Source organism: Cydia splendana, chromosome Z (assembly GCF_910591565.1).
Source record: "Cydia splendana chromosome Z, ilCydSple1.2, whole genome shotgun sequence".
NCBI lineage: Eukaryota > Metazoa > Arthropoda > Insecta > Lepidoptera > Tortricidae > Cydia > Cydia splendana.
The window spans coordinates 45,016,915-45,029,716 of record NC_085987.1 but is presented as its reverse complement, the minus strand read 5'-3'; the positions used below and the strand labels follow the sequence as shown (position 1 = coordinate 45,029,716).

The window sequence follows — 12,802 nt, the reverse complement described above, 5'->3', positions numbered from 1 at the left end:
AATCTTTGTTCCAACTAGTTTAATTACGATTTTTTAAATGTACAATTATCTAAAATAGAATTATCTAACTTAACTTATTGTTTTACATTTACAGGCGCTATACATTGTACATATTATATGCAGCTGAGTGAAAGAGACGCCGCATCTATTAGAAAGAGACGTGAGAGTTTATAATACAGACCATAATGCTCATCTTTAGAGTCAGACCAACCTGCGGTCCTGCGCCAAAGAAGGCTCGGTCCTTATGATTGCCTACTTTAGAAATATCATACTAATTATAAGTGTGATTTATGTGAATGAGTTCAAATTTAGCGTCCATGTTCACTAAAACCATACAGAGCCAGCGGGGAGACACTCCTCTCGGGCAAACTCGGCTCCATTCGGCTCAGCATTGCTCCGAGCAATTATTAAGGGTTGGCACGACTTGACGTCCTTTTGCATGCACGACCACAGATACGATAAAGACTTGAATTTTGACAACCCTAAATAGCCGAAAGGGATAGTGCCATACATTAGAAAGGCATAGCATGATTCGTCATTAAATCGCTGTCAAACTTCGGTTTTGTAGGAAGTGTCCTTTCTGTACCTACTGTACAGTAGGTACAGAAAGGACACTATTATTTTATTCTGTGACAGAACTGCAAGTTCATATTAAACATGAAAAAATAAAATATAAAAAAAAAATCAAAAAGGTATTATCAGTACGTCTACCATCAGTTTTTACATTGACATATACGCTCACGTCTACGTAAATTACTTTCTATGCATCTCGCTCGTACTCGCATATTAGTGCAAGCGAGATGTACAGAAAGTAAATTACGTAGACGTGAGCGTTATGTCAATGTCAAAACTGATGGTAGAGGCTCTGATGTCGATTGTACTAACGCAACACACTGGACTATACAATTAGTAAATTAATCTCATATCAATAAAGTTCAAGATGGTACAGTCAGCGTCATATAGAAGGTAGCATCCAAAGTATTCAAATAGTTCGGTACGCCATACAAATTACATATATGGTGTACCGAACTATTTGAATACTTACTTTGGATGCTACCTACTATATGACGCTGACTGTACAGCCATGGACTTTGTTGTTACTTATGAATGATATGAAATGTCAAAACATTTTAAGTCCATGACTCTACTCGGCCAAATTAAAGTTGCAGGAAAAACATAAAACATCACAAAAATTTGATGTCTATGTGGTAAAGACCGTCTACAATATGCTTGTGTAGTACAGTAGTACATGTACTAAAATCAAAGACGCAATTCCCTCTACTGTACTAGACCAAACTATTCCCTCATGATTCTGCTCTTAGTACATTTTAGTACATTACACGCGAATCGGAATGGGAGCTAGGAGTGACACTGACAGCAAAGCGATCCGAGTGATCCGACGACCGAATGGTTCTCGGCTAATATGAGCGAGACGAAACATCCGTCACTCGGTTGCAACTGCACTGGAGTAAGCGAGATAATAAATTTTGAACTGTACTACTTTACAAAACGTCCGCACAAACCATTCCGTTACATTATTATGCTTAGTTTCTCTTGGTGTACTAAATGTACTAAAAGATATATACAGGGTGTCCCTAGTCATTGGACAAAGCCGAAATGTACATATGCATTAGGGTATTTAGAACCAGTATACAAAGTATCATAACAATCGGTGTAGCGGTTACGAAGAAATTAACAAATTACGATTTTTTTACTTTGGAGCAACCTGTATGTGTTAGTAGCTCCTGAGCCTAGTGAGTATTATATTCTTTGCTCCTGAGGTAATAAATAGTATGAAACCTTCTTCAACCGTTTTGATTATCTTTTTTATTTATGACATTAATAAGATTCTGACTTTTGACAAATGTCATCATTGCTGCACATTTTCAAACAAATTGTCAAAAGCACTGCCAATGATTAATACAGTATGTTTCTTTTTGTTGTCGATTATTGGAAATAGCTTGAGTTTGAAAATTTATTTTTTTATCTTTTGTTCTAATTAAAAAAATATTACCGTTAGAGCATTTCTTAGAAGTAACCCTACGTGGGATTTCAGGGTTTGTCCAATGGCTAAGGTCACGCTGTATACAGGGTGGAAAGATAAGTCGGGCCCTGGAGGGAAACTACCTTAAATCCTTAAGCTGGCTCATTTTACTTAAAGTAGACATTTTTTTATTTTTAAAAAGAAACAAAACTGCATTTAAAGATTTTCTAAAACTCGCGTGCCTCGCCCGGGACTCGAACCGACTAAAAATTCCAAAAAATATAAACTCGCAATTTTATTCCTAGTGGAATACAGTTAATGTTAATGATAACATTTCTCCAATAAACATTAGGTCTAACACTCGTCTGTCGTACAAAATATCCATAAAATCTAATACTTAGTACTTAAGATTTTTTTTGACAAGCCAAATTAAAGAAAAAAAGAAAAATACTTTGATGCAGTTTTGTTTCTTTTTAAAAATAAAGGAATGTCATCTTTAAGTAAAATGAGCCAGCTTAAGGATTTAAGGTAGTTTCCCTCCAGGGCCCGACTTATCTTTCCACTCTGTATATATAGGATGTGGCCCGTAATAAGAGCAAAAAATTAAAGAACATACCCTTTGACTAATCAGGAATTAAGTCCAGATAGTTTCAATGCATTAAAATAAAAAAATAATGTTTATTATTTTCTAACAAAATTAATCGACCCAGCAATGTACTGCAGACATTATGTGTACTACTTGTGTTATGTGTATGTGTGTTATGTGTAATACTTGACATTGACATTTACGATAGTTTTCAATAATATTGAAAAACCTATTAAATACATCAATATTGCTTTATAAACATAATGCAATTCTAATTAAATAGTCACATCTTTCAACATTACTTAACAGTTTTCTTATCAAATAGACCTGACGGGCAAAAGGACGAAATGAGATGCTATAAAGTAACTTAAGAGCTGTTTATTAAGCAGTTCCAACAAAAATTGTATATATAGCTATCCATGCCGTAATCAGCAACGGCGACCCTAGCTAATCACGAGCGAGAGCTCTTGATATCTGACTGTCTGAGCGACATATGTATACAAATAAGAGTCCTTGTGCTGTGACGGTCTTCCCAACCATAAATTTTATATGCCAGTTTTCCCAACATTAACCTCAGTTGAACAGACCAGAGTCTTAAGACTGGGTTCTGAAGTCTCCGAAGAATTCATACATGATATTAAACCAAATTATTAAAAATCATACATTATCTGGCTTTAGAAATAGCTGTTGTAAACAATGTCATTATATCCGGTTTCCACTGTATTTATTTCGTAAACATGTTTTAAACTACTTTCGCTTTGCTGCAAGACAGCTCAAAAGTGAAGAGAACACACAAGTTGAAATCGCTTTGCAAAAATCTACAGCTTAATTTTATTGCTATTCGCCATTAACACTTTCGCAACCGGGCAAAAAACGGCGCACTACCTCAGAAACCGGTCGTCTATATCTGCGTACAAAACAACCCGCTGGGCGGGTTGTCCGGCATCTGAGCAAACATTACGAGTGCCTACCAGGCGGGTTCTCGGTAGTCAAAGTGTTAAAATGTTCATGGCCAGCAACCCAATATTCTAAGCGGATTCTCAGTACATAGGCACTTTTCACTACAAAGCAGAAAACATACATCGTTGGCTACACGCGTTGCGCGTAGCTCTCGCTGGCAGCGAATACGTTAAGTTTTTTTACACAAGTGTCCAATCACTTCTGATTTCATCATAAATTCGCTTGTAGATTCTTTTATAATACATATCTTATAAGCATACGTCGCACTCCAGCAGGCAGTTTGGGGGCATGTCGGTAAGGTTTACAAAATAAACATCTTAACTTACGAGTATATGTACCTCTACCTACTTAGTATTTGTAATATACCAGTTATCATGTATCAATCTTAAATGTGTAAATACTCTTTGAAGTGATAAGTCCATTTAAGTGGCTACTTAAAACATCTAATAAATAGCTGACATGACGAAGAACCTTGACTGCCAAAAATTTAGGAAAAAATATCACTAATATATTCACATAATATGCTTAAAAAGTAAGTTGTTCTATCAAATGTACTTACTACATATTATTCAACCTTATTTTTATTTAAAATTGAATGGATATAAAAATAGATACCTAACTAACGTACAACTTTAGTTGCTAAGGTATTTGGAATTGCATATTACAAATACTAAGTACAAATACTTTATTGTGACAGCTCGAAAATTGATTTGTGAACCTTACCAATTACAAGCCCGCAAACTGCCCGCTGGAGTGTGACGTATGCTTATAAGCTTATAACTTTTCAAGCAACAAAAAAATTGAGATACATCTCTGGAATTATTACCTGAAATTCTATATTGTCTAATACCTACCTTTATATAATATAACGCAAGAGTATACAAAATAAAGATCATAGGTACACATGCGTTTTGTTTCCAGGTTTGCTTTGTCAAATGTCTTGTAAAAGTTTCAACCATTTACCACTAATATTAACAGTTAATTATTACTTTTAAAGCCTATTCACAAGCTTTTCAAAGATTATTAATAATATTACAATGGCGGTCTTACTCTAACTTCCTACACAAAAAAATACAATTTATAGTTGCCATTCGGGTTTTCTAAGAGTGCCGCATACGGCATAGGTACAATAACATTACTATTCGCTACTCTTACATCATCTTTATACAGAATTCATACGTTATAACCAACAATAAAGATTATGCAGTTCCAATCATGGATGACAAAGTTAGAGCGTAGACGGGTGGCAGGCACTGCTGAGGCCGCTGTCAGATCAATGTTGCCAGCGCAACTGCCTTTATCACTATATTCGAGATTTTCTAAGCTAAAACTTACGACTGAATATTTTTATGACTAAACATAGTGTGAATGTAGGGTGGGACCATTGGAGGCACTGACGACGTAGGTTCTGGAACTGGCTCCTTCTCCTTGTTATTCTTTGTCTTTCTGAACTGGAATCCGTTTTTGCGAAGAATTTTACGAAGAGTTTCTCGCGAGCCTTTGAAATTGATTTCTTCTTTTAGGATTTGTAACAGTTTGTTGATAGTTGGCACCTCCTTTTTAAATGCATAGAACTCATGGATTTTGCGTCTTATGACTTGTAAGTCATATTCGTCGACTTCGATCTTGCCTTTAGTACGAACGCGTTTTTTGGGTGTTTTCTTTAACGTCTCGGGGTCTAGAAGGCCTTGTTCTACCAAGCGTGCTTCTTTAACTATGTTAAGTACGGTACGCTCTGATACACCTGAAAGCAAATTTATGTATCAGTTACTTAATAAAGTTATAACACAGGAAAATTATGAGGTGAAATATGTAATACTACTCAATTAACGCGTCAATTCAATGATTTTGGAGTACTTTATCGACTCATGCAGCCGAAGACTAGGAATATTATTATCAATGTTTAAAAATATAGTTTGTCCATTATTTGCCAATATTTTTAAATGAGATATTGTAGCGATTGGGAAATACTCGTATGGCAACACTGACCTGTAGCGGCAGAGACCCGCACATACACTTTGCTTAACGGAATTATCGGCACTTGCATACGTTTTTCTTCGTCCATGAACTCTTTCACTTTCAATATTATCTCACGCACTTCACTGGTTATATTTTTCGGCATATTGGCGGTTATTTATGATTAAAATCAACACAAAAACACACAACAGACATCTATGTCCTATGGCCGCCTTGACAGTTTGTTGACAAGATGGCGTCTGTAGTTCCACATTTCGCCACCCGCACAGCGCTAACTTGGTTTTACTGTCAAGCGGCAAAGTCAAAAATTGTAATTTCAAATTATGTTTAGCCATGAAAATATTGTTAGCGGACGTTTTAAATCGGTCCTGATTGAGCACGATGTTATTAATTTCCGCGTACGGGAGGGAGGGTTTTATGGGCGATTTCAGAGGTGGTGGTATGATTTATTTTTGTTGTCGTATGGAGATAACCGAGCAAAACGTTACTATATGAGTTCGTACGCGATGATGATGGCAAGGACCGCTCAGTTTCACCATGAACGTGGCTGTATCCATCCTTTTAGTAAATTCAGGTAATACAAGTAAATAAGATACGTTCGTGGCCAAAATAGGTAGGTATACCTAAACTTAAATAATAATTTATATAAAAATAAACCTGTTTCTATGTCATGGGCGTCATGGCATTGTATTAGGTACAGTCGAGTGCATTAATATGTACACCTACATTTCTTCACCTTAACCCATTGCAATAAGGTGAAAAAATGTATACCTACATATTTATGCACTCGACTGTACGCTATCGTCACAGAAAATAACTAAGTAATTACCTGGATGGTTATTAATTTGCTTATTATTAGGTATTACAGTGGAACCTGGATAATTGCAATCTCAAGGGACCGGCCATTTTTTGTCAATTAACCAGGTTTTTCATTTAAGCAGGTCGTGTCAATTAACGAGGTTCAAAAAATCGTTGTGTCAATTATAGAGGTTTTCATTAATAGAGGTTGCGTTCTGACAAATTTCTTTTATGGAGGTGCAAATAACTATTGAAAGTATATAAATTTACACGCTTACGTTCTGGGTTTCTGGTATATACAGCTTCTGTCTATACTTGCACTTTTACACTACATTAATTCCTACTTTATTTTCTTATTAATCATTTGGGTTTAAAAAATTCCCTTGAATTGTAGAAGAAAGTTTTATTGAATGTAAAAAGCATACTTTGTTTTTGATTTAATCAAAACTATTTCACCTAATACAGGCTGTGATAGATACCCAATAAATAAATTGAATTCTGGACGAAGATATAAATAAAATGATTATTGCTATTAAAATATTGTTTCTGCTGTCTACAACTACATTACTTCAATTACAGAGGTAATAAGTAAGACTCGTTTCAATAATAGAGGTAAAAAGAAGAGCAAAAATAACGGATTTTTTTAGCACAGTGTCAATTATAGAGGTCTTAGTTGCGATGTGGTCAATTACAGAGGCAAAATTACGAAACGCACTAAAATCTAAATTGCAATTATAGAGGTTCCAAAATTTCAATTATAGAGGCCTTTTGGTCTCAAGGGACCGGGACCGGACTTTTGGTTGCAATTATTGAGGTTTTCCATTTATCCAGGTGCCAATTAACCAGGTTTCACTGTAATTGCTTTTTGCAGATAATTGCCTTACGACGGGATAGGGACTGGACAAGCAAGGATAGGGGTGGGGTATATTAAATAGTAGGTACATTTCAATGCAAGTGTGGAAAGTATGTTATTATTAGTAGTCCTGAGATGTATTTTATGAGCCGTAGGCGAATAAAAGACACAGGACAAGTAACTATAATAACACTTTCACACGTACATTGAACGACGTTTTTTAATACATTTGCGAAAAAATCACAATAAAACAAATAATGGTAACATGAGTAGGTATCACACTTACAGTTACGAATTTTCCCTTGAACTTTAATGATATTGTATATTATATATTATTCAGCACTATAAACTACGTTCAACGTTGATTTACATTGCCAAAATTAACCACATTAACCCTTTATAAGGCATAAAAGTACAGAAATTATGCAAAATTGAACCCTATCGCTTTAAAATAAAGTTCAAAATCAGGTGGGAAATATATTCCCTCTGCCTTTCAAAGGGTTAACTCATTTCATATAAAAACTCTCTTACAGTTGCAATTTAAGATAATTATTTTGATACTACTAAAATTTCAACTAATTTCAAGTGAAAATGGAGGGCGCCGGTTTTCTTTCATTTTTAATTTTTTCTGTTAACGACAACGTTGACAATGATAGTTTCATTCAGCGTAATAAAAAAAAAGATTTTTAGTTAAATATCGTATTGTATAACGTTTTATTTATGTAATAAGTATAATAACAAATAGATATTTACTTTATATCGTGTAACACTACTTTTAGTACATAATAAATGGCTAATGGCAAAATAAAAATATATAAAGTTATTGAACATCCAAACTCTTTGGTGTGGACGTATCGATTACGGTCAGAATTAAATTTAAAAAAGCTGGAAAATTAAAAAACACTAGTTCGCAAAAAACAACTTTGCGAACGCTAAATAGCTACGTAAAGTAGCACTTTTTGAGCAACTGTATTAAAATAGTACAAGTGCGGAAAAGAGGAAATTCCTATGCGAATTACCTATTCGCACGTGTATCGTACAACGTTTTACAGTACATATGGCCCTTTAAACTTTTGACATACGCACGAAAAGTGCTATTTTACGCACTAGTGCGGGAAAATAGGACCATATGTACTGTAAAAAATATTTTGTGCTTTTCAGTGAGTTGGTTGATTGTATTGAAAGCGGTTCCCTTAGTTTAATTTATTTTTTTTATTTTTTTTTGTACTTTATATTTTTATTTTTTTATACTTTTTAGTGATAATTAAGTAGTTGTTTTTATTTAAATTTTTTATTATCTTTTTTTAGGGTTCCGTACCCAAAGGGTAAAACGGGACCCTATTACTAAGACTCCGCTGTCCGTCCGTCCGTCCGTCTGTCACCAGGCTGTATCTCACGAACCGTGATAGCTTAGAGCCTTAGACAGTTGAAATTTTCACAGATGATGTAGGTATTTCTGTTGCCGCTATAACAACAAATACTAAAAAGTACGGAACCCTAGGTGGGCGAGTCCGACTCGCACTTTTCATTTAAGTACTTTATTTTATTTTTTACTTTTTAGTGATCGGTACTTTATTTATTTTAGATTTTGGGCTAAAATATTAGTTTTATTTGTTTACCTACCTATTAGTTAGGCTCTACTTAGATAGGTACCTACTAGTGTTGGCGATGGTCAACCTCGATAATATTCGCGACGAAACTTTGACGTTTCGGTGCTAAAGGTACAACCAGGGTTCAGCATCAGTTCCATCTTGGGTAGGTACACTAGGTTACTGCTCTCCCAAGTGCTCATCAAGAAGTGTTCAATGACTAAAACAGCATGTGCCTATGTTGCACCAAACTTGAGTTCCACTAGGTAGGTACAGTCAGGGTTCAGCATCAGCTCAGCTGTATATATGTATACTAAAACCTCCAAAATCGGTTCAGCCAAACGCGAGATAATCGCGGACAAACATACATATAAATACAAACATACGGGTCAAACTAAGAACCTCCTTTTTTTTAAAGCGGTTAACAAAAAATGTAGAAATAGTAATTAAAACGTAGTCAATCATGAATGATTTAGCCGGGTCCACACAGAACGAGTCGCCTCGGCAGGAAATTGCCGCGCGAAGCAGCTAGCTCGGTCTGTGTAGACGTGCCTCGACCGCATTACCTCGGGCGAGGCATGTTTCCACTGACCGAGCTGCTTCGCGCGGCGCGGCAATTTTCTCGGCGGCTCGTTGTGTAGACCCAGCTGTTGAACATAGGTACTTACCTACTTATTAATATGTTTGTTTTTCTTTAGGAACTTTTGGGACTGTCTAATTCTTCATCTCCTCCTTATACGCATGATAATGTTTCATTTCAACAGTAGTGTCGTACACGACACTCATATATTCTTCCACTATTTGTTGGTCATTATCGACATTGTATTCATATTGGACCTTTATGTCAATGCAAAAACTGGTTACGTGGTCCAAAGAACTAGACGAGTGGTTATAAATTCCCACGATATATTACTAAATTATCTTTCGACGGACGTTTTTCTCCATGCTATGAATGCGATACCACTTCAGAGCCTCATGCACCTTAGACTTGGAAAGAATATAATAAACAGTTACTCCAGAGCCAACTTATTTACCTGTACACTTAAGGTTGTAAGCATGATTCATATAGGTAGACTGTTCCAAGCATCTAAATACTGGGCGAAAGATAGTGATACTTTTGCAATGACGGTTGCCTTCAAGTTTATGAGAATAATTGTTGTTGGACTTGTGGTGGTGTATGAAATAATAACGTTGACTAACGCATACAATGTGATTTATGGAATTGTAACAGGCTCAATGAAGTTAAATACTTTTAACGGAAATATGTTATTGATCAAGTATCATTCCGAGCCCGGACTGGTTATAAATGATTCAGCATTTTACTACATGAGGTTATCCAGAGTGTGCAAGATTTTTTTTCTCTTCGGATTTGGACTTTTACCTAACGCGGAGCCCGCCGACCGTATTTCAGCTATAGTAAGTTACTGGGTAGCCTCTATATTTCACTTCTGGGCTGGAATTGTTTTATATAACTGCGTGACAAGAGAAAATTCTTTGAACGACCTTCTATATGTGGCCCGAACGCAGACTTTTAATGTCTTAAAAATAAGGGGGCTTTCTGACACTATCCATGATAAAGTCGTCAAGTATTATGATTATAAGATGTCAAGTTTGAACATTTTAGAGAAGAAAAACTGCCTGTTTAAAGCGTTACCGAGTGAATTGACGTCAGAGATCAAAATGAGCTGTTTTGAGAACTATGTTGTAAAGATTCCCTGTTTTTCCGAATGGCCACCAGAAGTTATTGCTAAAATTGTGGATCTGCTGCAACCTGAAATATACTTGGGTAATGATCTAGTGAGCAGTGTAAGTATATACTTATATGCTTATACTTTACTATTAATAATATTATTTAGTTACTCAATTCATACACACAATGCGACCACATTCTACAACAGCCTGATTTATACTGCGAGTCTTAAGTCAGCAACCAATTAAAGCCTGACCAGGAATATATGATCACGCGCCATATTGCGGAATTTCATTGGAACTAATTTTTTCATAATATACTGTACTGTCATTTTATACATGAGAATAACAGCGCCCTCTTGACAATGATCATATATTACTGGTCAGGCTTTACCTACTTAGCAGTTCTTATTATAATTCTCGACCTATCTCCATCCTTCCTTTCCTATCCAAAGTCCTAGAACGGCAAGTACAGTCGCCATCAGATATATCGGAGCGGCTGAGGTGCTCACAATTATCTGAACACGCACTGTAACGCCTTGACAATAGAGGCGTGTTCAGATATTTGTGAGCACTTTCGCCACTCCGATATACATACCTAAGGCGACTGTAGGTACATCAGCAACTAATTTTCTTCCTGAGAAGAAACGACCTCCTGAACCCGTTTCTATCTGGTTTCCGTGCCGGCCACATTAAACGTAGTGATTATATTCTCTTTGGCCACATTTCTACTAGGTACGGCTCTTGTTAAAATAAATTGATTGGGTATGAGAATAAGTTTACCGTTCACTCTCTTGGATTTTAGTAACGCCTTTAACACGGTTGGTTTCGAGTTTTGACATTATGCTCGCTTTCTTAAGCTCCCTAAACATGTCTGCTACAGCGATTGACTGGTTTCGAAATTATTTAGTCAGTCGTTGGCAAATGATAAATTTTGACTCTTCTTACTCTTCTTGGTGTAGCACGCTGGCTGGTGTTGCACAAGGCGGTGTGCTATCTCCTCTATTATTTACTGTATTCGTACATTCCATCACTCTTAATGTAACTTCTTTTTCACCTTCAAATTTATTAACAAGGTGTGCTTAGTCAAATAATATATTTGCTTTGCTTATACAGACACAGAACTCGCGCGATGGACTGGTGATAGTGGAAGTAGGGCTGCTGGCAGTGTACTCTAAACAAGAAGAAACCGGTCACCTCATGGATGGTGACTACTATGGAGAAACGGCGCTGGTCATCGATCGGGAGACGCCATCGAACACTGTCGTTGCTGTTACACCTAGCACGGTTGGTGTACTGCTATTTTTTACGATTTCAATCCATCGTGATCTTTATATTACTACTATTTAAAACTCCCAAAAACAATGCACTTGATTGATACTCAGTTTTACAGTGGTTAATTTGGTTATCTTTTTTTTTGTCTACACCGAAGATTATGCGACTTTAAATCTAAAGTTAGGCCAAGATAAGGCTGCAACGATTTTGATTGCACACGCAGTGCAAGTGTTATTTTAAACGTCGAACTTATATGAAACTTTGACGTATAAATAACACTTGCACTGCGTATGCTAACAAAACTTTGCAGACTTTTCTTGGTCTAACTCTAACTTAACTTTACATTATAACTATATTACTGCGAGAGGCCGGTACCGGTAACAATTTTCATACATAATAACCGGTTTTGTAGTTTATGATTATGATTATCACAGTGTACTTTTCATTCACTTTGAATTATTTGTCTCATAGACATAAGTTAACAAAATATCTCTAAAATTAAAAAAAAAGAGAAATCCTCAGGATTGCCACCCTCACACGGGTAATTGGGTAATAAGGGAATATTTTTATCATGTACACATGTAGACATACATTTACTATTAAGCGTTCAGGAAGAAATCCTGACGTAGTTCAGTCCGTTTAGACTCCCTATTAGCCCTTTTCTTTTCAGGTTTTGTTATTGGATAAAACACTTTTCCGTAAAATGATGGCAGCATATCCAGACCTCTTCTGTTCGTTGCGCATGGAGTTCATATTAGCCAACGTACCGGATAGCCGTCATGGCGAAGAAACCGGTATTTCACCTGAATCGTAACCGGTACTTACCTTGATGATATTTTCAATTTCTGTTTCTAAGTTTGAGATGTTCTTTTAATGTTCTAAGATGTTATGTAATGAAAATTAATTCATCTCATAGGATATAAATACAAAATTAAATAATTACCGGTATTTTTTTGTGAAAGGCATAAAAGTTAGGACCCTTTAACCCATGGCATGGCCAACGTAATCGGTTGGAAAACGGATTTTTCCCTTTACTAACCAGTCACACAAGGGCCAGGGGCCACTACTCCAGGCCCCAATTTCACCACGGT

General features: G+C 36.1%; 2 protein-coding genes across 2 annotated transcripts; one reads left to right on the top strand and one right to left on the bottom strand.

The window, feature by feature from the left end:
• Positions 1-4,685: 4,685 nt before the first annotated feature.
• LOC134804135 (uncharacterized) lies at positions 4,686-5,766 on the bottom strand. The gene is made up of 2 exons (XM_063777080.1): positions 5,520-5,766; positions 4,686-5,274 (listed from the first exon to the last, which is right to left on the bottom strand). The coding sequence occupies exons 1-2, from the start codon at positions 5,650-5,652 to the stop codon at positions 4,862-4,864; spliced, it is 546 nt and encodes a 181-aa protein (XP_063633150.1). The 5' UTR covers positions 5,653-5,766; the 3' UTR covers positions 4,686-4,861.
• A 40-nt stretch (positions 5,767-5,806) lies between these two features.
• LOC134804063 (potassium/sodium hyperpolarization-activated cyclic nucleotide-gated channel 4-like) lies at positions 5,807-12,566 on the top strand. The gene is made up of 4 exons (XM_063776959.1): positions 5,807-6,081; positions 9,446-10,553; positions 11,553-11,723; positions 12,382-12,566. Exons 1-4 carry the CDS (start codon positions 5,831-5,833, stop codon positions 12,523-12,525), a joined length of 1,674 nt encoding a protein of 557 aa, XP_063633029.1. The 5' UTR covers positions 5,807-5,830; the 3' UTR covers positions 12,526-12,566.
• The last annotated feature ends 236 nt before the right edge of the window (positions 12,567-12,802 follow it).